The 27,324-nt window shown below is 44.8% G+C and overlaps 1 protein-coding gene across 1 annotated transcript in view; it reads right to left on the bottom strand.

The window, feature by feature from the left end:
* Window positions 1-27,324, bottom strand: part of LOC119404816 (FACT complex subunit SPT16) — a 135,027-nt gene that overhangs the window by 19,611 nt on the left and 88,092 nt on the right. Inside the window, exons 15-23 of the mRNA XM_037671491.2 lie at window positions 26,939-27,009; window positions 22,117-22,244; window positions 21,816-21,951; window positions 21,586-21,712; window positions 12,707-12,825; window positions 9,113-9,238; window positions 8,258-8,446; window positions 3,356-3,525; window positions 402-688 (exon numbers count right to left, since the gene is read on the bottom strand). Of these exons, the coding sequence (XP_037527419.1) occupies window positions 402-688; window positions 3,356-3,525; window positions 8,258-8,446; window positions 9,113-9,238; window positions 12,707-12,825; window positions 21,586-21,712; window positions 21,816-21,951; window positions 22,117-22,244; window positions 26,939-27,009 (1,353 nt within the window). The remainder of the gene's footprint in view (window positions 1-401; window positions 689-3,355; window positions 3,526-8,257; window positions 8,447-9,112; window positions 9,239-12,706; window positions 12,826-21,585; window positions 21,713-21,815; window positions 21,952-22,116; window positions 22,245-26,938; window positions 27,010-27,324) is intronic.

Genomic DNA, 27,324 nt, shown 5'->3' on the forward strand with positions numbered 1-27,324 from the left:
GTCTGGCACTGTGCGAACTGCGATAATACACTGGGCCAGTAATGTTATCGCTCAGTGTGATCACTTGCCAGATGCGGGAGCCAACATCCTCAATGGCTGTTTATTAGATTTATTGCGAGATGACGCCGCAGGTGCTCAAAAATCTGTGCTGTTGGCGCATGAGTAAGTGCACCAAGCAATGCTGCATGGCTTTTCAAGCGCAAGGATCAAAATAAATTTCTGTGCTGTTGACTACTACTCTAATTTTCAAATTTTTCCTGTTTCTTTGCTCTTGCTTTTCTCAACTTACTCCACACCACCCTCTAACCATCCCATTATCCCGTGAAAAATGCATAAACAAGGTTCTACATTAGTATGCTGCAGCGATTTCAGAGTAACAAATGTTGGAAAATGATGCTTACCGCCGGAATCTTCATCTTCACTGACTTCTGAGGCTGAATAGTCCTCGGAGTCATCCTCTTCATCAGAGTCAGATTCATCTTCACCAGAGTTTTCTTCTTCACTCGGGTTATACTGGTCATCTTCCTCAGAATCGTCATCCCCAGCACCTTCTTCACCATCAGATTCTGGGTCCAAAAAGGACCAACCACCAGACTCAAAGAAGCCCTCTGGGTCATCAGTGATAGTCTTCATTATCTTGGTCCAATTCAAACTTTGAATGCCTTCAGTGTAACGAATGTCGCATGAACTGCACAAGAACGAATACAGTTTTATACGAAGAGCCAATAAAACAAAATGTGAACAAGACAGCAGCCACACATCTACAAGCATATGTTTATGAAATGTTGGCCTCAAGACATTGCACAGAGCGGAGGTCAAAAATTTTTTGGACTGCTTTAGTATATGGACATTTCTTACGACCGATTCCATATAAAAAAAAGCTTCAGTACAGAACAACCGACCGTTTTGCTATTCATCATTGACGACTTTGCGCAGACAACTAACCAATTGTGACAGTTCAGTGCATCAAAATTTGTCTCGAATGTATGCCCTGCAAAGCACCGTAGTCGGAGCTCCTGTCTATCCTACTTCGCTGCCATAACTAACCAGTCAACATAATCACTTGTGGGACGTTAACCCAGGTAGGTTTCAAGTGTGAGCTCTTCAAGTTATTCTCGATAGGCACAAACATGTTCCTGCACTTCATTCCTTCCCGTATACATTTACATGAATAGCACATTTTCCTATGGCTTAATGACATCAGTGTGGCACCGACTACATGGCAAAAAATTTGCGGCAGGACTTCCACAAGTGTGCTTTAAACGTGGTTAATGTATACAGTTGCAATGCAATAACTCATGGATTTCAGACTAGCTTTAAAAAGGGGCTTGTGCCATTTCAATCAACACCAGGTGAAAAAAAAAAATTGCATTCAGAAAAAGCAGTAACATTATTACAATGAGGGTGCTTGAAGTGACTTGAAACCAAATATCCTTAGGCCACCTGTGCACTGCTACAGTGTTTCTGACAGGTGATGCACAGCTGATTCAGCAGAATTTCTATGTGTTTGACATGAAAATGCACCACCATCACAGAATCAGTGGTGAACAAATAAAATATCAAATACACGGAATGCACCACTAAAAGGCATTTAGAATTTAGGGTAGTATCTCGTCATGCCGTACAACAGAGCCCTACCCCAGCAAGTGTTTTTTTCTACCAGGCCCCTTGACAGGCACTCACAAGGATTAGGATGAATATGAGCTAATCAAAACAAAACGTGATTCGCACACTTCCACATGTCATTTCCACAGACAGCATGCTCAAACTGCATGATACTAGACAACTCTAGGGCCTTCAAATATTCCACAGATGAATCTGACAAAACCCTGGCTATTACCTAGCTGCCACCTTTCTCTCACACTGCACCCCCCCCCCCCTTGAGTACAAATCCTTGGCATTCACACTTAGTGTTTTGGAGCATCTCGGATGCAATTCAAGGCCCTTTCAGAGTTTAGGGCCAGTAAGTTGGACAGGTAGCACTTTGGTGCCATCAGCACAGTGTTATCACCCTTGAATTCCATGTAGTATCAATAAAATAAAAGTGCAGCTCTCACTGCAGCTTAAGGAAAGCCTAAATACAGTAGACTTCAAAGAAATCTGAAATTCCTGGTTGGCCCGCTATGTTTTTAATTCATTTTAAAGCCACTTAATTCGGACAGCTCCATGGCTTCAATTCATACTTTTCACTTGTCTGTGATGAAAAATACCTGCTGCCTTTGTAGCTTCTGCTGAACATTTGCATTTATAGAGCACTAGCAGTCACAAATAAGGCCAATCGTCTGCCTACGAAGCGGCCAAACTAGCCAAACTGCGTGCACCAGCAATTGCACATTAACAGAGGAAAAAAAAAATTGAGACGGTCTAACCTTAACTATCGCATGCAGAATGATTAAGTCTCTTTCGCCGTAGTACACTCCTGTCACATTGAAAAGCACACAGATTGGGAAGGGACTTTCATTTTTTTAAAATTTTTTTAGAAAGAAACCCCAAACGCGCTCATGACGAAGGTATTACACGGAGGGAGGAACAGGCATTGGTTACAGGTTAAGCATCTCAAAAGATGAAACAAAAGAAAGTACTTCTAGCCGGAGTTGCCATTTACACCTATAATAAGCTGATTTGGGTTTCTTTTTTTTACAATTTGCTTGTAAAATTTCCCAGTCGCTTGTGACATTTTCAGGGCTTATTTGCATGTTTCCTTCAAGTTTGGGTATTTTAGTGCTTATCATGTTCACTGATAAAGAGTTTGTCAATGACTTTGCGTAGGTGAGCATTCAAATAAAGCATATGTTGGGGGAGCTGACAAGAAATATTACTCATGCACTGGCAAAAGTGCAATGAACAGAGTGGACACTACCCTGGAGACTATGTTAAAAAGTGAACATGCACTTTTGTTCACAGTTGCGCATGTTCTCGCTGTACAAAATAATGAACGTAATTTTTTGTACCTTCTCAATGCATATGAGCTACTTTTTTATTATACTTAAGAATATTTTCAAGAATGAGAAGACTTACTAAACCTCTGCTTCTCTTGTGTTTTCTTCGTAAAAGTCGCGCTGCTTTTCTGGGCTTTTTGGGACGATTACTTGCTAGTTAGGTCAGCGCTCTGCTTCTGTGACTAGTACAGCACATCTGTCCCTTAATTAAGCATGCATCCACATACCGTAAAATAACATGAGTACCAGTATGATCGCTCACATCTGAAAACTTAACTGACAGTCATTCAGAGCTAAGACATTGCTGCTTCAAGAATTTGCGTGAAATACAGCCTTAGTTGCATTCTAGGGGAAGCAAGGCATGCATTGTGGGTTGCAGGCTCTACCTATGATTACAGAACATAATGAAGACTAACTTGAGCCACTCCTTGACATGGTCAAGCATGTTCATAGGTACGGCATTGACCATGGCACACTTTCTGTGGTAGTCCTTGAATACAAACACCATGTCGAAATTCTTGAGATGAAACTGCACTCGTTCAAAATGAACCAATTCGACTTCTTCCAGGGTAACGATGAATGGCGGCTGTATTTGGAAGAAAAAAATAATGAATATCAAAGCAACTATGTTTATGTAGTAAAACTTCGGTAATAAGTATTTCTGTGATACGAATTTTCAATACCCCCTGATCTAAATACACTGTGTACAATGCACAAAACATCAGCTATTGCTGCACCACCGTGGATCATGAGTGAGCAAGCTGCAGCCACTATCGCAGAGGATCCACCAAACTGGCCAGTGCCGTTGGGATGCTGATTGCCTGACGCCTCCAGCTCACCAGGCAACTGGCTACGTCATGTGGCTTAGCCTATCTCATCAGCAAAAGAGGAGAAGTAAGCAGGAGTAAGACGCCTTGATGTGCATTGTCTTCCCCTATGCCCAATGTTGGACGTCCAGGCAAGAGGAAGAGGTGCACGGCAAAGAAGCAAGTGCACATCTCTAGCATGGGTGTGGCAGCTGCCCATACGGCTCAATGCATACACGGCCCACGTACCCTGTCTAGGCACTGCCCATTGACCTTGAGTAAGCATACCTCAAGGATTTAAAAACGGTAAAAGCGAACTAGAGACAACGACAAAGAAGGCACACACACCCACACATAGCGCTCTAGAGTGCTTTTACCATTCTTAAAAATGGACTACCAACGTGCCCAGATTGCCACCTTTGTTAGGGATTTAAATTCTTAGGAACTCCTGGTGATCACTGCTTTCATTGCTCACTTCACAAGCCACCATCTGCACAACCATGGTTTGCATTTCCCTCCAGTATGCTATGAGGTGAATCCAAGTGCCAACCAAATAATGCAACGTTGGGATTAAACTTCAAAAATTATTTTTTCTTCGTTAAGGGCCCTGCAACACCTTTTCAGCATAGCCAGAAAATGCTGCCGATCGGTAGTCGAGGCCTTTGAACACGCGAGCCAAACATTATTGCGCAGCACGGCCTGGAATTTAAAATTAATTTTCAAGGTCTGCTAGAAATCGTTCCCTATTCTTTCTACAAATGATGCCATGTACCCAAATTTACAGCCATTGGCCAATTTGAGCATCATCTGCTGCAGTTACCGAGGCCGCCGCAGGAGGCTGTCACGTGGCTGCGATCACACTGAAAGTAAGCTGCGAGTTTGAAGAAAAAAAAAAAAAAATGCTGAAGGTCATGACGCGCGCGTGACATAACTTATTTCCCCTGTGCCATCCATCCCTGCTTTGCTTCCAGTGCGCTCGTCGGGAGAGGGTAGAAAGCAATTACAGCTTCCGACTAATCTCTAACTTTGTTCGTACTCGACGAATTCTAAAAATTTTAGCAGCAGTCGATCCATGAGGCAATAAACTCCTTTAATGAAGCCATTCAATGGTTACTTGTAAAAGTGTTCCAGGGCTCCTTTAAAATGCAAATTACTTCAATTAATGAATCCAGGTGCCAACCAAATAATGCACAATTGGGACTAAGATAAAATTTTTTTTCTCCATTAGAACACAACAAATTACTTAGATTAAAAATACTATCGAAAGTTGCTATGCTTCTATATCATATGCGCTTTTCTGCTTATTTTTTCTTGGACTCCTGGACCACTTCAGTGGGTTACAGACATCTCAACATAGGCCAAAGCAGCGTTATTGCAAAGTTCAGGATTTCATTCTAGAGCCTAGTTAGTCCAACATAGGCAAAACTAAAATTTTAGGAGATAATACACATGTTTTCGGTCTATGACAGTCTTTTGTGAAGAAATTCCCCCTAAACGCTGTTAGCTCAAAGTTACCTGTGAGCTAAGTTAAAAACATCATAATTTTTTAAATGACTTATAAAAAAGCACAATGTTCAGAAATGCAAAAACACGAATATTGAAAGAATGCACTCAGCAATCACCACATAGCTTTTTTTTTTTTTTTGCGCTTGGTTTTCCAGCATTTTGCTAAATTCAAATGGCCCTCATATGCGCAGACAACTTTTACCACGCAAAATATTTTGAAAACACTGTGGAACAAATGTTCATAGGTGTATAACTTTTGGAATTTTTTTAACGAAAGCAATTTTGGCCGAGCACCACAATTGGAACGGTTGGCGTGGAATGACCCAAATATATCAATAATTGTTGGGGTTTGACGTCCCAAAACATGACATGAGAGACTCCATAGTGGAGGACTCCGGAAATTTCGACCACCTACAGTTCTTTATAACATGCACTTAATTCTAAGTACACGGGCCTCAAGCATTTTTGCCTCCATCGAAAATGCGGCCGCTGCCGCGAAATGACCCAAGTAGGCGGTGTCCATTACAAGTAATTACAAAAAAAGAAAGAAAAAAAAAAAAACGGCACGCTTGCGTGGAACACGCAGCACAGTCTCAGTGAAAGCTGGAAGAGCAGCCTTTCTAGTGCCCACTGTAGGGGCAACTAACAGAAGAACACTAGCAAGGTGCCCACTACGCCATAAATCGTAATTTCTGTGAAGTATGTCATTATTTGTCATTCTGCAGAGAAGGAGTTAACCGCTACACATCTGCAAGGCATTATATGCACTTCGTTGATGCTGTGGCTGATGATGAAAAATTACGGCTGAGCCCGGAAACATTAAACGACCCCGCTCACTACACAACTCACACTGTATGAAGCCTGGTTATTTTATTCTTCTACTAGGCTCTATTACGTACCGTATAAACGCGTGTAAGGGCCGCACCCTGTTTTCTTGAAGTGCATATTCTTAAAAAAAAAAAAAAAAAAAAAAAAATCCGCGTAAGGGCCGCACCCACACTTTCCTCAACCAATACGCATAGTCGATAGATAGCGCAAGGCAACGCAACCATCATCACCGTCACCAGAGTATATATATATTTGGATTTTATTCATGTTAAGATGTTCGTGAAGTGGGCTAAAAATTTTAACTTTTTTATTAGTATTCATAGACCCGCCAACAAAAGGTTAAAGCAGGATTTTATCTTTAGCTTCTCACATCTCTATACAAACGCGCTATCGGCGCTATCCATATCGGCATTAGCATCACCAACTTTGGCATGGCATTCGCGTTGTTCGGTTTGTGCAGTTCAGTCAGCCATTTGCTGTAGTTTTCTGCACTGTTCGATGACCTTCGTGCTAGCTTGTTTTCTACACGGCATTCACGTTTTGGCAAGATGGGCAAGTACCTGAATAGCTACACTGCTGGCTATAAGTTGAAGGTGATTGAGTATGCCCTCGAGCATAGGAAATGTGCCGCCGGCAGAAAATTCGACGCTGACGAGAAGCGTGTTCGACGTTGGAGTGCTCAAAAAGAAGCCTTGCGAAACACCAACAGCACTCAGGGCGCTTTCCGAGGAGAGCAGTGCAAGTTTCCCGATTTGGAAGAAGACTTGCTCCGCTATGTGATTGAAGTGCGGAATGATGGTCTTGCACTCACAACGGACATGCTGCGTGTGAAGGGACTAGCCTTGGCGACTGTACTTGGGTGGATACTGTCTGCGTGGAGCTCGGTGTCGACGGACATTGTGTTTTAAGTCGCCGAAGTTTTAAAGTCGCCGGGATATCTAACAGCTTGGATGGCACGGAAGATGACTACTTGTGGGGTGACGGCGCTTCGCAGCACACCATCTCATCTCGGACTCCAAATTTGAGGACTCGCCGAGTGACGACGATTGAGCACGTATGTCGCAAGAAATGTTGTATACTGCAATAAACGCTCTTAGTTCGCTAACTGGTGCGTTTTTACTTTAAAAAAAAAAGTTGCGTGTATGGGCCACACCCTGAAAATTGACCCTCATTTCTTGAAAAAAAAAAAGAAGTGCGGCCCTTACACGCGTTTATACGATAGTAACGCAAATCGTTGCCCAACGTGACACCTGTATGGGGTCTCTTTGCGAATGGATTTCAAGCACTAGCATTGCTTTGAGGTAGAATACGTACTCTAATGCCACGCAGGGGCCCGGGTTCAAATCCCATCCAACCCAGGATATCTTATTTTCTCATTTTGCGCGATAGCGGTTACAGCAACCGGTGGTGGCGGATCACTGCAGCAGCAAAATCTGCTGTTGTGATCTCATAACAGCTTTCGCTGTAAAACCAACCTACAGTACAGTAGACTCTCGTTAAACGGAACCTAAAGGGGCCAGGAAAACTTGTTCCATTTAAAAGGAGTTCCGTTTAGTGAGAGGTGAACAGGGATGCAGAATACAAGCCCAAAACCAATCATATAAGAAGCAGTTGTTCTATTTAAGCAACTGTTCCGATTAAGCCGCAGTTCAGCTTAAGAGATTTCCATTTACCAAGAATCTACTGTATATGCAATACATCTCTGTCTCAATATCAGGAGACCAAATTCACATCTAAACAAACCTTTACAGGCTTAATAGTAATTCTTGTTCTGAACCTTCTCAAACACAAATTGAGCACTACAGTAGACTCCCAGTAAATGGAATTAAATCTCTTAAACGAAACTGAGCTGCCTTAATATGATTGGTCTTGTACTTGAATTCTTCACCCCTGTTCGTCTCTAATTAAATGTAACTCGTTAAATGGACCATGTTTTGCTGGCCCCTTCAGGTTCCATTTAACAAGAGTCTACTGTATTTCATGACATTCTTTTCTTTTTTTTTTTTTTATCTGTCCCCCCCAAAAAATGTATCAGCAATTCTACTGTGCAATGCATGGAATGGAAGAGATCAAGGTTGAGGGGTGACATCCAGCACTAAAATGCACTCCAGGGACTGTGCGCATCGACTGATTGAAGCTTATGTTGTGACACGAAATCCTCAAGATGTGCCTCCTCACCCAGTCTGTCAAGTTGACTAAGCAGCCCGAGGTTGGTTGGAGGAGTACAGTGCTGCGGTAGGGTACGCCAGGGAAGCCCAAGTCTCTGAAGGGTGTGTCAAACTCAATTTCTCCTTTGGTAACTGCCTCCACTTTCTCACAGAATGTTTTAAAGGCAGTCTTGAGCTTCTGGCGCAATTCCCGCTCAGCCTATGGGAGAAGTAACAGGAATTTGGGGAGTTCAAAAGTGATCAACTTTGGCTATTTTGTATACACAGAAAAATGTGAAACCGTACACCTAGTTGCCTCACCAGGACTTTTAAATGGCTCTTACAAAAAATGAGTTTATTCTGTTGACATTACCGAACTGACAAGGTTTCTCCTTCAGGGGAGTGAAAACGAAGGTGGCCATCTGTTAATCAATTGAGACTCTTCAAAGTTGCACCTCCCTATGTCGATCATCACTCCCACTATAGGTGATAGGTGATATTGGTGATACAGCATAGATCGGTGATTGGTAAAGCATAGTATAGACAGGTGATGACCCAACTAGTGGTTTCCAAAAAAATTCTTCTGCAGTTTTTGCGAACACCCCAAGCATGCAACCCCTTTTCTGGAGCAAATCATGCAATGCTCCAGTGAACATAAGCGTTTACTACAAAGGTAGGCTTAGTTTAATTCGATTCTTTGGTTACAGTCACGGTAACCAATATCAGAATTCGCACCTGAAACTTGTTTAAATTCTAGGTACTCCAGGTTCCCCCAAAATTTTATCCTGCAGAGTGAACACACACTTTTAAGTCTGTGTCAGTTAAAGTGCGATAATTAAGCGAGTAAACACGATAAGCATGACAAACAATACAGAATACTACTCACCTGCTCTGCAGCAAGATCATCTCTATCATGCATGTGTTGATGTTTCCCCAAATCTGTAGTGATTTCTCCAACTTCGGTGTAGAACTGCACATCGTTGTGTTTCTTCTTGCCAAACATGATGGCATTCTAGAGAGCAATGAGCCCACAATAAGCAACAATACAAATCACTTCGTATGACGAGCAAAGACAAGGAATGTAGTATCAGTTAAAAACAACAAGCTCTGAACCTTGAAAGATTGCACACAAGAACTTATTTCTATAAAGCATCGTTTATTTTAAAACTATGATATTGAAATTGCAACAAGAGGCTGCGCCCTTCAATCAGAGCTAGAACACACGCTTCTGATATCCTAGCGCTTACCATCACTGTGCTTACACATGCTACATGTTGAATCACCACCTATTCACTTATGCCAGCAGTAAACCCACTAAAAAACCAATAAAGAAATTGTATCGGCAGCTGCTGACTCGGTGTCTACAATAACGAACAGTGCTCAGCTACTGAAATATGGCACTGGGAGCATGTAGATGCAGCACTTGCTCTGCTGCTGGTGAGTGCTCCCGCTGAAGAACTAATCACTGCACGTGACAGTAACGCATGGCAACTGCACTTGGCCGACAGCCATTCCATATGCATTTTGTATCACTAACGGTGTTCTGCAAGCCTTTTCTTAATTTAATCTGTACTCACTTGCCACTGTTCAAAGCGGCCGTGCTTTCATGGCAGCTGGTTGTGGGCACATTCCAAAGGATTTCAATAAGTTTTTCTGAGACTGAGAAGCATGGCGTATGGTGTTGGAGCAGAGCTAAGGTACTACCGTAAAAACCTGAATATAGGTTGAACTTTTTTTTCAAAAAAAAAAAAAAAAACAGCCCTAAAAAGTCGACCCCCGTCTTAGATACCGGTCATTGGCAGAAAAACTTCGCAAGTCTGGCTACTAAGGGCAGCTGAAGTCAACCACCTCCATCGGCGTCGCTTTGTTTACTACCAGCCTTGTGCCGTGGGTGGCCTCATTTTACGCTTTTGTTGTTGTCTTGTGAATCTATTTTGCTCCGAGGTGCTTTGCTTCTTGTTCTCGACCGATGGCCGATGACAGTTCACCGTAGCGTTCCAAGAAAACAGTAATCGAGTTCGCGAATGCACAAAGAAATTTGGTCTGAAGTGTGTGAAAGGTGTGTTGGGATGCTAACGCACATGAAGCGGGAGCCGTGAGTCACAAACAACGCCTGAAAGTTTATTTTTGCACGGGCGTTCTCGCTGCTCCAATCCCGCCGAATACTCTTTGTTGCTTCCTGAGATGCCGGCAGCTCAGGTTACAGCGGCATGTATGGCTATGATCAGCAAGCAGACTGAGTGCACCACAGAAGCATTCGCTACTGGCGGACACTGAAGGATCACATGACGACACGCAGCGATCAGAAGAAAACCTTGTTTTGGTGCCAGACCAGACCGCAGCGTATCTAGAGCTGGAGATGAAGGCTGCACAGTTTAACCGCGAGCCGCGCTCACGTCGCGATTGCTAGTGGGGACCTCTAGGTGCATCCAAATTAATGCTGTCAAGACGGTTGTGACGTTTTATGAAGATACGAGGGTGGTCCGATAAGTACTTAGCCTCACCGCGAGAACACGACGCTATCACATGAGACATACACTGACATTGAGTACGCTCTCTTAAGAGGGACACATGCAAAGGTCCAGTCGAATCGGGCTCGCGGTTTGGTTTTTGCCGCTTCAGGAAGCAGGTGATTTTCGCGTGTCCGTTAAAAGGAAAAAGAGCAATATCGGTCGGTGATTCGATTCTTGTTTTTGGAAGGGAAATCGCGCAGCGACATCAAAGAGCGACTGGATGCCGTCTACGGTGAGCCTTCTCCTTCGATGGCAACCATCAAAAATTGTTTCAACGAGTGTAAACGTGGTCGCATGTCGGTTTTTGATGAGCCTCACCCAGGGCTCCACAAACGGCTACCATGGCCGATAACGTGGCAAAAATCCACAACCTCGTATTGGCAGACCGCCGACTGAAGGTGCGCGAGATAGCTGAGACAGTAGGCATCTCAAAAGACCGCGTGGGTCATATCCTGCCTGAAATTTTGGTCATGAGAAAGCTGTCGGCGCGATGGGTGCCGCGTTTGTGCCCTCCGGACAACAAGCGCGTCCGTGAGACCACTTCATAGCAGTGTTTGAAGCTGTTTAAGCGTAATCCGAAGGAGTTCCTGCGTTGTTTTGTGATTGTCGACGAAACATGAATCCACTGGTACACACCAGAGACCAAAGAACAGTCGAAACAGTGGACCGCACCCGAAGAACCTTCTCCGAAGAAGGCGAAGACTGTCGCATCGGCCGGAAAGGTGACAGCCACCATTTTCCATGATTCTCAAGGTGCGATCTTCGTCGACTACCTTGAGAAGGGCAAATTGGTGACAGGACCCTACTACGCCGAATTACTGGGCCGATTTGACGCCGAATTGTGAAAAAAAAACGGCCACATTTGGTGAGGAAAAAGGTGCTCTTCCACCACGGCAACGCACCAGCTCACACCAGCGCCGTCGCCACGACTAAGTTGGTCGAACAAGGGCTAAGAAGTGGTGCCCCATCCAGCGTATTCTCCAGATTTGGCCCCGAGTGATTTCTTCTTGTTTCCCAACTTGAAAAAGTCACTCGCCGGACAAAAATTTGAGTCGAATGAAGTAGTTATCGCCACCACAGAAGCCTACTTTGCAGCTCAGGAGAAAACGTATTTTTTATGACGGGATCAAGAATTTGGAGGATTGCTGGGCCAAGTGTATAGAGTTGAAAGAGGACTATGTCGAGAAATAAATCGACACCATTCCAAAATTTTCGTTTTTCTTTTGAAGGCTAAGTACTTATCGGACCTTGCGTGTAAAAGCATGTATAAATAAATGATATTTTCACTGTGCACTATTTCAAATTACGTTTGTTTCATGGCAAAAGCGCCTTCTGATACTTTCAGTTCCGTATACTTTTTTTTTTTGTATTTTCACTAGTCAGAAGTGGGGGGTCAACCTACATTCCGGATTTTATGGTAGTACTTTAGTGTGTGCTCAGCTACCCGTTTGTTTTCTAATCCACTCTGCCATCTTCCTATCAATGTTACGTGTATCATTTCCTGTTCCGTCACAAGCTGCAGGATTGATAACATTTTCTCGTGTTTATTTGTTATCCTTCAAGTTTCTGCCCCATGAGTTAACACTGGCAAAATAATATTACTGTAAAATCCCAAGCAAGCGCCCCTACCTGAGCAACACCCCCTCCCCCTTCTTTTTAGGAGATTTGATATTTCAATGACCGAGCAAGTCCCCCCCCCCCTTCCCTCCTGACATTTCATGTGCCTGACAAGGGCGCGTAAAGCCCTCCTCCCTTCCAAATCTTGTCGGATTATCCTTCAACGTAGAAGGGGGGGGGGGGCTTGAAACTATGGAACGGTTAGTTAAAGTATATTCCACCTCCTTTTCAACAACACAATTTACAGGTTTTACAGTATAAATCTCTGGGTTTCAGAGGCTACAACAAACTGGATATACAGTAGCAATGTCCCAAGTGGGAACACTGTAAAATGAAGAATTGTGCCTAACCCTGAGTGTAAAGTGGAGAAGGATTATCATCTCCCCATCACAAGGCTGGAAAAAGGCATGCTTGGTGTTGTTGTACAAGATGTCAACTTTGTCACCTCGTACTGAAGTGAAACGGAAACCTGCAACATAAAAGGCAAAGGCCACATGTACACAGAAGCACTGAGATGCCATAAAACCGAAAACCAAATGCAGCATGGAGTGGTGCAAAGAAAAGTTCTCATTCATCTGAGTGCAGTAGAACGACAAAAAGTGACTTGTATTGCTGTTCCTAAAAAAGGATGACTCCACACTTGAAAGACATGCCCAAAGATGGAGGGAGAGAGAAAAAAAAATCCTCTGCAAACTGCAGAACAAGGCCACATGATCCAAAATCTCAAAGCATTTCATGCATGAAACAAATCGTAAACAATCTGTCATGGAGCCCAAATATGTATTTACATGCAGTCAAACAGGATGACATAAAAACATTGTCAATAGCACACACACACTTTCCAATAAAGTGGAACCCTGCTGGGCCGCTACATTGCCTTAAGCCAGCCCTGGCATAGCTCCCATAGGATCCTTCGCATTGGTAACGCTGTTACGTCGCAATTATAGGACAGTTCCCGTATAATACATCGCAAACTGGCACTCTGAGCTTGCCAGGGTTATAGTCCGAGGAGCCATGCGGAGTGGCCATGTTGACTTTTCACATGGCTTGGACTGGCTTCACAATTAGATTAGCCGCACAATGTGGTGTAGACGTCACCCATGACCTGTTTTCGATTCCCACCAGCAAAAGCATAGACCCCAAGATCCATACTTGCTATTTAAGCATGGCGTCTATGATGTCGCCTGGTTTTGTGCACATTATTAACAAAAGCAAGGCTGCTGAAATTGGCTTCGTTGCACAGTCTTGCTCATATGGACCTGTCGTTGTCCATGCTTTCAGAGGTCTTCTCAGGCTGTCTTTTCAACTTGTGAATCGTTGCGATGGTCGTGCAAGCATATGCTTAGTTCTTACAAATATAGTAATTTGTTATAACGAATTTTCGGACTAAACCGCTCGTTTTGAGCCACGCTACTAGTACACTGCAGCCATGCCGCTGGATTTTGGCAGCCGCCATGTTGGATTTTCCGCTGGCTTGGTCAAGTTTAGCTTCCAGTGGCCAGTCGTGTTGCCTCCAAGATTGGGAGCACACACAATCTTCAGTTTCTGAGACCATGCCCGCTTTTCCTTGCCACGCAAAATGCTCTAGGAGATGCGACTTTTCTTTTTCAGTCAGCCTTATCATCATCATGCCGATAGGGCTTTTTTTCGTTTTGTTTTTTTTCTTTTTTTCCCCGGCTGTCATTCCCACGCGGTCGTGTTGGTGTGTCGAGTGTTTTTGAGCCGCCATGCGTGCCAAATGTTCTCTGCCGTGGCAGTTTCTCAGGGGTTACATTTCTGGTAGTTGCTCTACTGTATTACATTTCTGTGGACGATGCCATTCTCACTTCCACAATTCTATCCATCGATGAAATTGTGACCGAGCATGCTAATGCATGCTGCAGTGATAAATTTTAGGAAGAGGGGCCATAATCTTGGAGGACTGCTTTGGAGATACCATAAAACCTCGTTAATTAGGATCTCAAGGGAGTGAAAAAAAAAATGTGCGAGTTATTTGAATGTCGAATTAACGAATGCATAACAAAAACGCACATTTTCAATTCCTTTATCGCATACCTTTATTTTGAGAAGTAGTCCGTGATGCTTGTTTGTTTTTTTGTGGACAGCTGGGCAGCAAGGACTAGTTTGCGGGCATGTGACAAACCCTCTAGCGCAAGAGTATTGCCTGGGACATCGTAACAAAACGCCTCTAGAACGACGAGAGCGTCCGCGGCTTCTTTTGCGGTACGACGCACTGGTCTTTGTTGGACGCCTCATCCGTCTCACCAAGGGCAGCCCTGATCTCGTCATCGTTCAAGTGACCGGCGACGACAACGCCGTCATCAATTGTAATGTAATCTGCAAGCTCCACTTCAGAGGGAAGCAGGCCAAGGAACACCATATTGTCGGAGGCCTTGTTTCTTTGTTATCGACACTGCCGATACGCCGATATGTCACAACGCACCGAAGAGGGGAAAAAAAAAAAAGCACAACCGACGCCTGCAGGTCCACATGCTCTCCGTCTGAGGCCTTGTTTCTTTGTTATCCGTTCTCTGCCGAAGATAGAATGATGATGATGATGTTGATGCGTGCTCCAAAACGCCACCTTGCGTCCCCTTTTATAAGTTTTCAAAAACAAATGCGATTTTCCCTGGCCCCCGTGATCGGCATCGACAGTGCACCGTTGCTATGCCGTTGCTGCCGGAGCCCATCTCGGAGACCATAAGTTTGCACATGTGTGGCAAAGAAAATGCAATGCGATAAATATTATGGCCTCCGAGACACAGTTTCAGTTTCACCATCTTTGGCTTGCCTCCAGTCCGAATTAACCAGTGTGCGTGCAATTTTGCGTCGAATTAGCAAATTGTTGCCATAGGGCTATGAACATTTTTGAATGGAGGGTGTGGGAATGACGAATTATCCGAATTTATGAATTAATGGGGGCCAAATTAATGAGATTCTACTGTACTACCACATTTTCGAGGCGTTCAGTTGACTACAAGCCACGCAGATCTGGCACTGTGTCAATCGTGCTAACACAGCAGGCAAAGAATGTTATTGCTCTCAGATGCCAGCATATCCAGTGATGATCTTGCGAAAGCAAAAGTATCACTGCGTACAGTCGCCTGAGAATACCGCCCTGTATGCCGGAGCCAATGTTCTCATTGACCGTAAAGGCACCAGATTTATTTAGAAGAAATGTACGCTTAAAGGGACACTAAAGGCAAATAACAATTTATGTCAAAGTGAAAGCCCAATGTATGACAACTTCTAAAACGGCAATATTATCAACAGCAGTGCCCTACTTACCGAAAAATTAAGCTAAATGTATCACATGATGAGCGCCACGAGTGGGACATTTTCGAAGTGATCCCGATGACGTAGGGAAGTCGGCCTACAATAAATCACTAGTAATCAAACTAGCAGCAGTAAAAAAAAAAGAACATTCCGAGCATCAAAAGACTTAATAAAATGCTGTTTGTTCGTTTCCGCTTGATTCATGGAAAACAAAACCTCCGTGGCGTTGCCATGGGGAACGGCGTGCGTGGTTCAAAGGTTCCGTTTTCGCCGAGCTGTGCCTCGCCCGTCTCAGTGGTAGTTTCGGGATCGCGTACTGCCGTGCGTGTTTTGCGCGCTCGTGAAAGTCGCTCTGACAGGAAGTTCGACAAAATGCCGCATGCGTGTGATATTGCCGGATGCCCGAATGGTGCACAACGCCAGCGCTGCAGCAAGGAAACCGGTGTGTCTTTTCACTGGGTGCCGCGGAATGAACCCTTACGCTTGAAGTGGCTTAGTGTCATGCCATTGCGCCAGTGTGCTAAACAGTCAAAACCTCTGCGTGTGTGCTCACTGCACTTTCGTACTGAGGATTACGAGACCAACCGCAACTTGGTGACGGCTTTGAATCTGCCCATCTGAGCAAGTCTTTGCCGCAGCGCCGTTGTTGCTACTGTGGGTCCCGCTACTTCCGCTCGGCTGCTACTAGTGTCGGCGGCCGCGCAGTAAAAGCGGGCAACGTTGGGCACGGCAGCAGTGACGTATGAGAGTCGTATTTTCAGGCGGTAGATTTGAAGCGCGCTAACGCGATGCGGACCACTAAAAACGTGATTTTATTTCAAAATAAGCACTTCCTTGGCACAAAAGCAGCGCTACGAGGTTTCTGGACCGCTATTTCAACAATCAACGTCGACTTAATATTTGCCTTTAGTGTCCCTTTAAGGCGGGACACTGCTCTTAAAAATTTTTCTTCATTTCTTGATCGATTTTGATGAAACTTGGCAACTTTATGTATATTTGTGGGCTGATTTCAAATGTGTAATTAGTTTTCTAGCGTATTGTGTAGTTTTTGAAATACAAAATACTTCATGTGCCTTTTGGGGAGCAAGATTATTTCTAAGCTGACTGCGTTACTAAGTAAATCAGCATATCACGAAAATCTGCAATCAGAACTGTGTGCAGTGGAACAAAAATGGATGTTCTAAACCCATTTGAACAAAACTTATGGTATGTTGAACATTCGCGAGTGAGGCAATTTCATGCTAGAATTTCACTTGTGAATGTTCAACATACCATAACTTTTGTTCTAATTGGTTTATAACATCCATTTTTGTTCCACTGCACACAGTTCTGATTGCAGATTTTCGTGATATGCTAATTTACTTTGGAACTAACTCAGTTTAGAAAAACTCTTGCTCCCCAAAAGGCACATAAAATATCTTGTATTTTAAAAAGTACACATCATACTAGAAAAATAATTGCATATTTGAAATACAGTGATGCTACCGAGGACTTCTGATTTGGAGCAATTTTTGGAGCAGTAAAATTTCCGTTTTGGAGCACTTTGGAGCAGCAAGAATTTGCATCTTGGAGCACTTTGGAGCAGATAATTTTGCATCTGGGAGCACTCTGGAGCAGCAAATTTTACATCCTGGAGTACACTACAGAAGCATATTGCATTAACATTTAAGCACCTGAATATTATTATGGGGCTCTTATGAAAGCTAGAAATATTTCGATCCATGGCAAATCTCATGGAAAAAATCATATGAGGAGAACTCCATACTTCACTCGCTAATGAAAAAATAAGGGCTCATGCAGTTGAGTGTTCTGGATTGACTTCTTCGGTGATTATTGTCGCCACTAGCAAATAAACAGAATACCGGACCAATAAAATTGCACTTTATGAAATAACCCTCTAAATACATCTATGTGGTTATCAGCAGACGTGGTAGACAAACGCCGTAATGTACAGCAGTGCCTCAATGCCAAAGAGCCCCACTGTCCCTAATACATTCCCCTAAAAAAACTCCAAGACGAAAGCCATGTTCGATCGGTGTGTTGATCCTCCCCCTCCCTCTCTGCATGCTTTCTGCACCTCACTGGTTTTGCACTAGCTCCATGATCAGCGCACTAATCACGAAAGCAATGTAAAGCGACGATGTCACGTGATGATGTCATCACGTGACATCACAATATATGACATCATCACGTGACATCACGGTATATGACGTCATGATGACGTCACAAGTTTTGACTATGACGTGATGATGACGCCATCACATGATGATTCTTTTTTGCATCAATCGACTGATGCCGCCGACGGCCAATTTTCGTGTATGATGAAGCATCTAAGGCTTTCACATTGAGAATGCGTATTGAACAACAGCCTGGCCATTAACAACCTGGTCTTACATACCCAACTGCCCTCCACAATGTCACCTCTGTGCCATGCGTGAAACAGCTTCGCTTATCATCCACTTAAGTGAAATGGCTCCTCAAATTAAAAAAAAAAAATTTATTGTGATAGCGATTATATGGACACTCTCGACGAATTTTTGCCGTCGCCGTTGCCGTAATTTTCCGTATAAAGTCCAAATTGATAACATCACTACGCGCTTCTAGCCGCAAGTAAAAGCTCGCAAGCGCTGGCGACGAACGTGGCTGAAGCGGAGATTAAACTAGCTGGCCGTCTGCCTCCGTCGCACGAGATAACATCTTCCCGCGTGCGGGCCTGCCGTCGATTGCTCATCAAACAGAGAGGAAAACGCCCCGCCCGTCTTTCGTAAGGAGCATGAAGGGACGCCAGGGGAGCGGGGGACCGCATCGTTCGAAGGGTGCAGTCGCTTGCGCGCGCGCTATCTCGCGACATCAGGAGACAGCTCGTAAACTTGCTGTGCTCTCAACGCTTATCTTGTGTTTAGAAAACTCAGAGCATGAAAACGCTTCGGTTGCTGGAGCGGCCATATTCCCTTAAACCAGCGTTTTGTTGAGTTACGCGAAATCGGATCCAAAAGTGTTAGCTGCTAGCCTTGCTTCGTTTAACAATACAATTTGTTGGTATCGCGTTGATTGCTTCACCCTTAAAGGCCAACTCCGGCGATTTTTCGAGGTCGATGGATCTCAATGAAATTCGCTGGGTACGTTCCTTTGCACGTTTCTGTCATTTATGCCAAATTACAGGCTTGAGATATGCGCAGATTGTTTGCAAATGAATTTTAAAGACTGTCTGCAAACGCCCTCCTGGCTTCCCACAATTATTGGCAACAGTGCGTCTGTGACATCAGTATTGGGAAGGTGGCGGAAGTGACGCAGCCGAGGGCATCGCTAACTTCGGCCGCTACAGCGAGCGTCTTCTGTGCTGGCCGAGACTGTCATTATCAGACGCGGCACTGTCATTCGCAGACATTACAGCTGATACGCGGCGTGCTCACCTCTCCACTGTGCGCATGCTCGTCCCGGCTGTCAGTTTTCATTCTCCGCGCCGGCATGACCGGCATGCCTTGCACGACTTCCGGTTCGTTCGTAAAAACGTCTGCGCCATACGTAGACAGTACACTCGGTTGGGTTTCGGTGTTTGCGCTTTTTTGCTTATTTAAAATTATTCTTCAATTTGCCGAGTATTTCTGCTATCGGGCCCGTAACAGGAGCACCATTACTTTGACATGGCCAAAAAATCGCCGGAGTTGGCCTTTAAACGAAACTGAGTTTTTTTTAACCGTCAGCTATTGACCCTCGTAAGTGCGGGGCGGACGTGTAACATGGCGTAGCCACTTCACTGTGGGCTGTCAGCGACAAGCCTGCTACTGACAGCTGCGCATTTGCGGCTGCTCCAACCAGTAGATATGCTTTTATTAATGAGACGACATTTTTATAAAAAGCAAGCAAAAAATTCGAATTAGAACCCTAGCACGTGAGCTCGAAAGAGCAGGGCCTTTTAGGGGGTACTTACCGCAGAGTGATTAGAAACTCGGATGTGCTGGTGAAAGAAATTACGAAAAAGCTCTTCTGGATGAAGATCCATGGATAAAGTATATCTTAGGAAAAGTGTCAACGCGTTCCCACCGTTCACGTGCTCTTCCATATAAACGCGAAGCAAGGAAAATTCCATATCCTAGATTTCATTCCGCGACGTCCAGAAACAAATTTTAGCGGCACGCATGTAGTTATTACTGAACATTGCTTTCCTTACGTGCCGTGCGACGCTTGAAACGAGCTATCAGCAGCGTTTCTCGAACAGACGACGTCCGCCGATGAATCCCCGTCGCACTTTCTCGCTACCGATAGGCCTAGACGTCACGAGCCTCTGCGGAGAGCGCGTTTTGCTGTCGAGCAGACTTGCAGAACAGAAGCTGCGTCGGCACCGTGCATGGCATCGTCACCGTGGCTTACTAGGGACGCACGCGTGAGTGCTATTTATTCAGCGGAATAATTCTTGGTCCATGGTTGCGACTTCGGCAGCCCCAAGATCAAGCTGCACATGTTCTGATGCGCCGCCCCAAACCCGAGACATTGGCGCAGTTTGGCGCAATTTTCGTCGATATTATCAGGATGGCGCAGTAAATGTAATTTGGCGCACTTTGGCGCAGTTGGCGCAGGAGTGGAAACACTGGAAATAAGAACACGAACATACATAAACTCGGGAAGTTTCATCAAAATCGATCAAGAATTAAACTTTTTTTCAAGTGCCACGTCCCCCCTTAAGTGATCATGGCAAGAGCCACATGGCACTGCAGGTGTATAATTAAAGCAAAAAAGGTCAGTCTCAAGTGAGTAATTCAGACCAACTAGCAAAACTTGGTGCTTGCTTAATGCTGATAGGATATGAAAAAATGCACCAACCAATGCTGCAAGATTTTATTAGTTCATGCATAAGCAAAGCACTGAAGTAAATTTTTGTGCATTCCACTAACACATTAAAAAAATTTTTCCCATTCCTCGGCTCTACAGTCGGATACAACTTCAAAAGTCTGCAGCATTTCCTTCTGAAAGGCAAATGCACACAAGCCTGCACCAATGGGCTCGCACTAGAGACTGACATCACGAGAACGTTGCTGAGCGCTTGAGCAGGACTGTTTAGTTGCGGAGGTGATCTGTTGCCGAGCTTCGGTCATCTGGGCGGTGCCTCTATGGACTTCTTAAAGGGCCAGCAAACAACCCCGAGGTACAAAAATTGTAATGGAGAGAAATATGCGCACTTTTGCGATGTGAACATGTTGCCGCAAGAATTTTGCGAGTACGTGCTATACTAAGGAAGTTACAGGGGTTAGAACATCCGTTTCAGTTGGTTTGAAGCTTGGCGCCTGACCTACTACTTTCCTTTTGTTCTTTGTGTTGCGCAATGCTCCCTTCTAACGTAAGTGTCTTGTTATAAGTAGCGGCCGTCCCTGGAACGCTGTTTTTGAGCAGAATCGGCATGGCGACTTTTATGTTCTTTCTAGCGTTCATCAGCCTCTACAACAGCCCAACAAAAAGACCATCACACGATAATGGAAATGCGAGTTAGGAATTCATTTTTCTCGAAGTCGGAATTTTCCTTAAATGTGCAATTCCAGATATCGACCTTATACGTCGTCCAGATCAATTTTAGTCCACCAATTTGAAATATTTCAATGAGGCACTCATAGCAAGTGTACCACTTCCCAATTGTTTTTTGCGTCGTTGGTACAACGCATTCACATGCTTCAGTTCATTTCACATAGGGCAAGCATGGGTCCGTGGCCTAGTGGTCAAGACAGTCGCTTTCGGATCAGGGTCCAAACCTCAGCCCCGGAAAGAAAATGGATTTAGTTTTATTCATCATTTCTTTGGTGCACGCCAGCTGTGGGTGAGGGGCAAATGCACCAGTACGACAATAAGTTGTACTGATGAATGGTGGTGGCTCTCTGATTTGTTTGTGCTACCTGACACCTCACAGAAAATGAGCTTGTCTAGTTTCAATTGTTCCAGTATTTTTTCTTGGTCTAACACTTACCATTGGAGTGTGCTTCCAAGATGCCGGAAATGCGCTTTGAGTAGATGTTTGGTCGAATGTACAAATCCTTGAGCTTTGGATTTCCTTTGTTTGAACTTAGCACAAGTGTGTCCTGCTTTACTATGCCCTGCAACAAGCAAAGAACACGATACAGTTTAAAAACTTGTAAGCAAGGAATATTTTTCTGCAGCTTGCAGGAGGAGAAGGTCACGCTGAACAAAAGCAGGCACCTCTTTTTCTCTTTCCTCAGCTTCCCTCGTCTTGAATTTCTTCTGAACTTCTTTGATCAGTCTGAAAGCTGTGTTCAGGTTAGATGAAGGTGCCGAAATCTCCCCTGGCTCCTTCACGTTGGTGCTTCGGTACGTTCTGAAACACATGCAAAGCATACAGATTTATGATGGCTGTAAAATAAACAGCATGTGCAAATTTAGGTATAAAGGGATGGCATAAGCATGCACGCATTACCTATGATTGGTAAATAAAACAGTTCAGCACACACCATTTATTGTAACTGTAGCAAAAAATGCTTACATTTCCTTTAGAAATGTGGCTTCTGGATTAGGAAAGACGTTGCCTTCATTTCGCCCCAAGGCTGAACCAGGGTGAAAAAAGTTTATCCGAAGGTAGGTGTAGTCCCCTTCAACAGATTGTGATATGTTCTGAAATCAAGTACAAGAGTTAATATGATCACTATGTATAGCACAATTCCCACCCAGCACCAGGAGTAGCATCTCAGGCAATTAGTCAGGCAAACGTATACAGTAGACTCCCATTAAACGGAACCTAAAGGAACCGGGAACATATGTTCTGTTTAACAGGAGTGCTGTTTAGTGAGAGATGAAGAGAGGCTAGAATTCAGGTACGAAACCAATTGTTCCAATTAACCAACAATTCCGTTTAACAGATTTCCGTTTATTGAGAGTCTACACTACACTTAAACCTCATTGTAACGAAATGAGATACAGTCAAACCTCCTTATTTCAAAATCTGAAAGATTAAAAAATCTGTTGGAATTAACCCTCAGTAGGAGCAACTGGCACAATATCGCCAAACACCTGCCCAAAATTCTGCTACCAAGTGAGGACTGTGTCCTATTGGCCAAAAGGTACCCATCTCCCCATGAAGGCAGGAGCTGCGCCCACTCTCAAAACTGTGACATCAAGTGATCCGCAATCCCTGCTCCCACACCGCAGATAGCTTCCTCATGTGAATAACCCTTTACTTGCAAGTCGTCGTCGTGGTCATGTTAACATGCTGTGTGTGCTTACTGATGATGCCAACGGATTCACATACGACTATGCTTCCTTGGATGACACCACACCCGCTTCCGCAGTTATATCCATCCACAAGATCGTGGACGACCATGCAAATATGTGCAGCAGTGACAAAGTTAGAAGGAGGGGTTGCATTCGTGCCCATGGGAGAAAGAAAAGGACCGCACCCCTGCAAGACACGAGACGTCATCTGCTTCCGTTAATAAACTTTTATGACCAACTAGTTCTTCCGATTCCTATTTCTTTCTGATGGTACTTTTGTAAAGAACGTTTCACACAAGACTACTGTATTCACATGATTGTAAGTCGACCCGAATGTACGTCGACCCTCCCAAATCGCACTTAAAAACACACACACCCGCAATCGCATTAGCGGAAATATTTTTACGTAGCAGTTGGAGTGACCTACATGTGCTCACTCATTGTCAAACCATCCCTCTTCATGAACTTTGATACCTATGCCCTGCTGACCTTGAAGTGCGTCCTCAGCATTCCCGTTTCTGAAGCAAAGACACAGGCTTCTTGCGTGACAATTTCACATGTTAACAGGAGAGACCGATCGTGCAGTTCATTCATGTGTGCCACAAGCTCCGGAAGACTTCAACCAGCAAAATCCTCAGAGGTTAGCATCACATGTGCAAATAAGGTCGCACTGGAGTCGGCACTGCCGTACCACTTGCTGAAGGATTCCCAACTTTTGCCCCCACGTGCACTTGGTTTTTGCAGCATGCAGAATGCATTGGCAGCCCTCTTAAAAGCTGCTGTGAATGAACACCGAAAGTTTTTTTTTGGCTCAGGGCAATCAAGACAATGAAGCACGATGCTTAAGCACAATAGTGACACACGGCTCGACGGCGCTGGCGGCGATCATAAATCTTTGCATAGCTGCCTGGCCAACGGTCAGTTCCACACGGTAGATAACAAAACTTTGGCCAGAGGCTATGGTGGGCATCGGTACTTGGAAGTGCACGCGGCATGCGTGTTGACAGACACATAACAACAGGCTCTTCCAGCAACTACTGGTGACCCTTGAACAAATTGGCACTGAGCCGCTGTAAGTAGCACGAAGTGCTACTGCCGATTGGAATAGCGACTCTTCCATGAATGATCGACACCTCCCAAATAGCGCGCACAGCTCTTATGGGAGTATCGAACGTTGATGGAAAAGCTGTTCTTTCCATCAGATGCGGTACTCCTGATGAACATTTTCTTCGTAAAAGTTGAAACAGAAAACTTTCACCAAAATAAATGCGCAGAATAATTATACGCTACAGGTAGACCTGGAAAGCAAACACAATGTTGTAACCATGCCATAGCTTCCCCGATTTCTCATTCATCCAGCCATAACTGGTGGTTCTAGTTTCAGTTTTGACCAAGTCAACCCCCAATTTCGGATTTCAATATTAGATAAAATGGGTCGACCTACAATCGTGCAAATATGAGACATGCTGTAGTAGCCAATTAAAGCAGTTTTCAGAGGAGTCACTGATACCAATAGTACACCCACTATGGAACCAATGCATGAAAACCAATCTAGACAAAGAAGCCGCACTTGCAGCAACGCTAAGCGTCTCTAACTTAGCACAACAGCGCAAAAGAGCGCACGTCACTATGGATGCCATTGCGGCGCCTTATGCAAAATCAAACAGTGGTGGATGCAGGTAACAGACACCAGTACAAAAAGTAAAGTGAATATAAGGAAAACAAAAATAATAATGGGTCTTCGCTCCTTCAGAGTGTTATGGTTTGATGCCTTGCGATCATCCGCTATGCGTGACAACACTGTGTGCTGGACTAATGGCGGTGCCCAGTCACCTTTGTTGTGACCATCAGCAGCAGAGCAACGCAGCGTCCACTAAAAATTTAACAAGCGCGACAAGCCCCGTTAGAGAGTGAGGGAGAAGTTTAATAGCTCACGCAGTAATATAGTTTAGCTTTCGGAACAGCAGCATTTTGCAACAAAGAAACTGAGCCTTTCAAAGTCACCCAGGGCACTCTCGCTGCGAGTATGCGGAGTGCAGTGATGCTACCGAGGACATCTGATTTGGAGCAATTTTTTGGAGCAGCAAAATTTCCGTTATGGAGCACTTTGGAGCAGCAAAATTTTCATCTTGGAGCACTTTGGAGCAGATAATTTTGCATCTGGGAGCACTTTGGAGCAGTGAATTTTACATCCTGGAGTGCAATACAGAAGCATATTGCATTAACATTCAAGCACCTGAGTATTATTATGGGGCTCTTATGAAGGCTAGAAATATTTCGATTCATTGCAAATCTCACGGAAAAAATCATCCCAGGAGCATAGGTGTGCGCACAAGGGGGGCAGGGGGCCCCCCCCCAATCACCTAAGAGGGTGGGGGGGGGGGGGGCGCAAAATCTGCCCCGTACATTGACCCTTGCGATAGCAATTATATGGACACTCTCGGCGGATTTTTGCCGTCGCCGTTGCCGTAATTTTCCGTATAAAGTCCAAATTAATAACATCACCACGCGCATTCTAGCCGCGGGTAAAAGCTCGCGAGCACTGGCGACGAACGCGGCTGAAGCGGAGATTAAACCAGCCGGCCGTCTGTCTCCGCCGCACGGACAGCGCATGAGATAACGTCTTCCCGCGTGCGGGCCTGCCGTCGATTGCTCATCAAACAGAGAGGAAACGCCCCGGCCGTCTTTCGTAAGGAGCATGAAGGGACGCCAGGGGAGCGGAAGGGGGGGGGGGGGCATCGTTCGAAGGGCGCAGTACGGCTCGTAAACTTGCTGTGCTCTCAACGCTTCGGTTCCTGGAGGGGCCATATTTCCTTAAACCAGCGTTTTGTTGAGTTACGCGAGATCGGATCCAAAAGAGTTAGCTGCTAGTCTTACTTCGTTTCACAATACAATTTTTTGGTATCGCATTCATTGCTTCGCTCTTAAGCGAAACTGAGTTTTTTTAACCGTTAGCTATTGACCCCTGAAAGCGAGGGGCGGACGTGTAACATGGCGTAGCCGCTTCACTGTGGGCCGTGAGCGATGGGCCCGCTACTGACAGCTGCGCATTTGCGGCTGCTCCGACCAGGAGATATGATTTTACTAATGAGATGACATTTTTAAAAAAGCAAGCAAAAAAATTCAAATTGGAACCCTAGCACGTGAGCTCGAAAGGGCAGGGCCTTTTAGGGGGTATTTACCGCAGAGTGATTACAAACTCGGACATGCTGGCGGAAGGAATTACGAAAAAGCTGTTCTGGATGAAGATCCATGGATAAAGTATATCTGAGGAAAAGTGTCAACGCGTTTCCACCGTTCCCGTGCTCTTCCATAAAGGCGAAGCAAGGAAAATTCGATATTGTCCCATATATCTACTGCGAGCGATCCCAGATTTCATTCCGCGATGTCCGGAAACAGAAGTGACAGACATTTTAGCGGCACTCATGTAGTTATTACTGAACATTGCTTTCCTTACGTGCCGTGCGACGCTTGAAACGAGCGATCAGCAGCGTTTCTGGAACAGACGATGTCCGCCGATGAATCGCCGTCGCACTTTCTCGCTACCGATAGGCCTAGACGTCACGAGCCTCTGCGGAGAGCGCGTTTTGCTGTCGAACCGACTTGCAGAACAGAAGCTGCGTCGGCACCGTGCATGGCATCGTGGCTTACTCGGAACGCATGCGCGATTGCTATTTATTCAGCGGAATAATTCTTGGTCCATGATTGCGACTTTATTGGCAGCCCCAAGATCGAGCTGCACATGTTCTGACGCGCCGGCGGTGCGATTGCCGGTGACAACCCCAAACCCGAGGCTTTGGCACAGTTTGGCGCGAATTTCGTCGATATTATCAGGATGGCGCAGGAGTGGAATCACTGGGAGCGAGATAGACGCTTCAGTGTGGCTCTGCAGACACTCCAGCCACCTACGCCATGGTCCATTTACTTATTTGGCAAATGGTACACGTTTACTAAACATGATGGCTGCATGCTGGCAGAGAGAAACGCAGCTGCAATTATTTTGCATACAAACTTTTTTTCTGTTCTGGGCACAATGAAGGGTAACATTCAGAGTTGTCAGCCTAACAAAGCTCTGCACTTTCCAGCAGAAAACTTACTTTGATTGTAGAGATGTGGTAGGGGACTGGAATGCCAAATATGGGCAAGATCACAGTTTCGTACTTCTTGTCTGAAAAAGAAACACGACACGCAGTATAAGATAGGGCAAGTAGCAACTATGCAGTTCTTCAACTACAGCCATAGACCAATTATTACGATATCTGCAAACCTGGGGCCTCGAAATTTAGGAGACAGCCACTAACCTCTGAGGCTATATACTTTTGCTATCTATAGACGCTGAATTCTCTGCACCGCTGCCTTGTATTGCTGAATATTGAAATTAAGGGGGGAGGGGGGTGGCTTCGGAATGCTTAAGCGCACAGTAGATGGTACTGCCAACCCCCCAAAAATCAAAGGTGTGGCATATGACTAATTTTATATTATA

The sequence above is a fragment of the Rhipicephalus sanguineus genome, chromosome 1 (genome assembly GCF_013339695.2).
Source record: "Rhipicephalus sanguineus isolate Rsan-2018 chromosome 1, BIME_Rsan_1.4, whole genome shotgun sequence".
Lineage (NCBI taxonomy): Eukaryota > Metazoa > Arthropoda > Arachnida > Ixodida > Ixodidae > Rhipicephalus > Rhipicephalus sanguineus.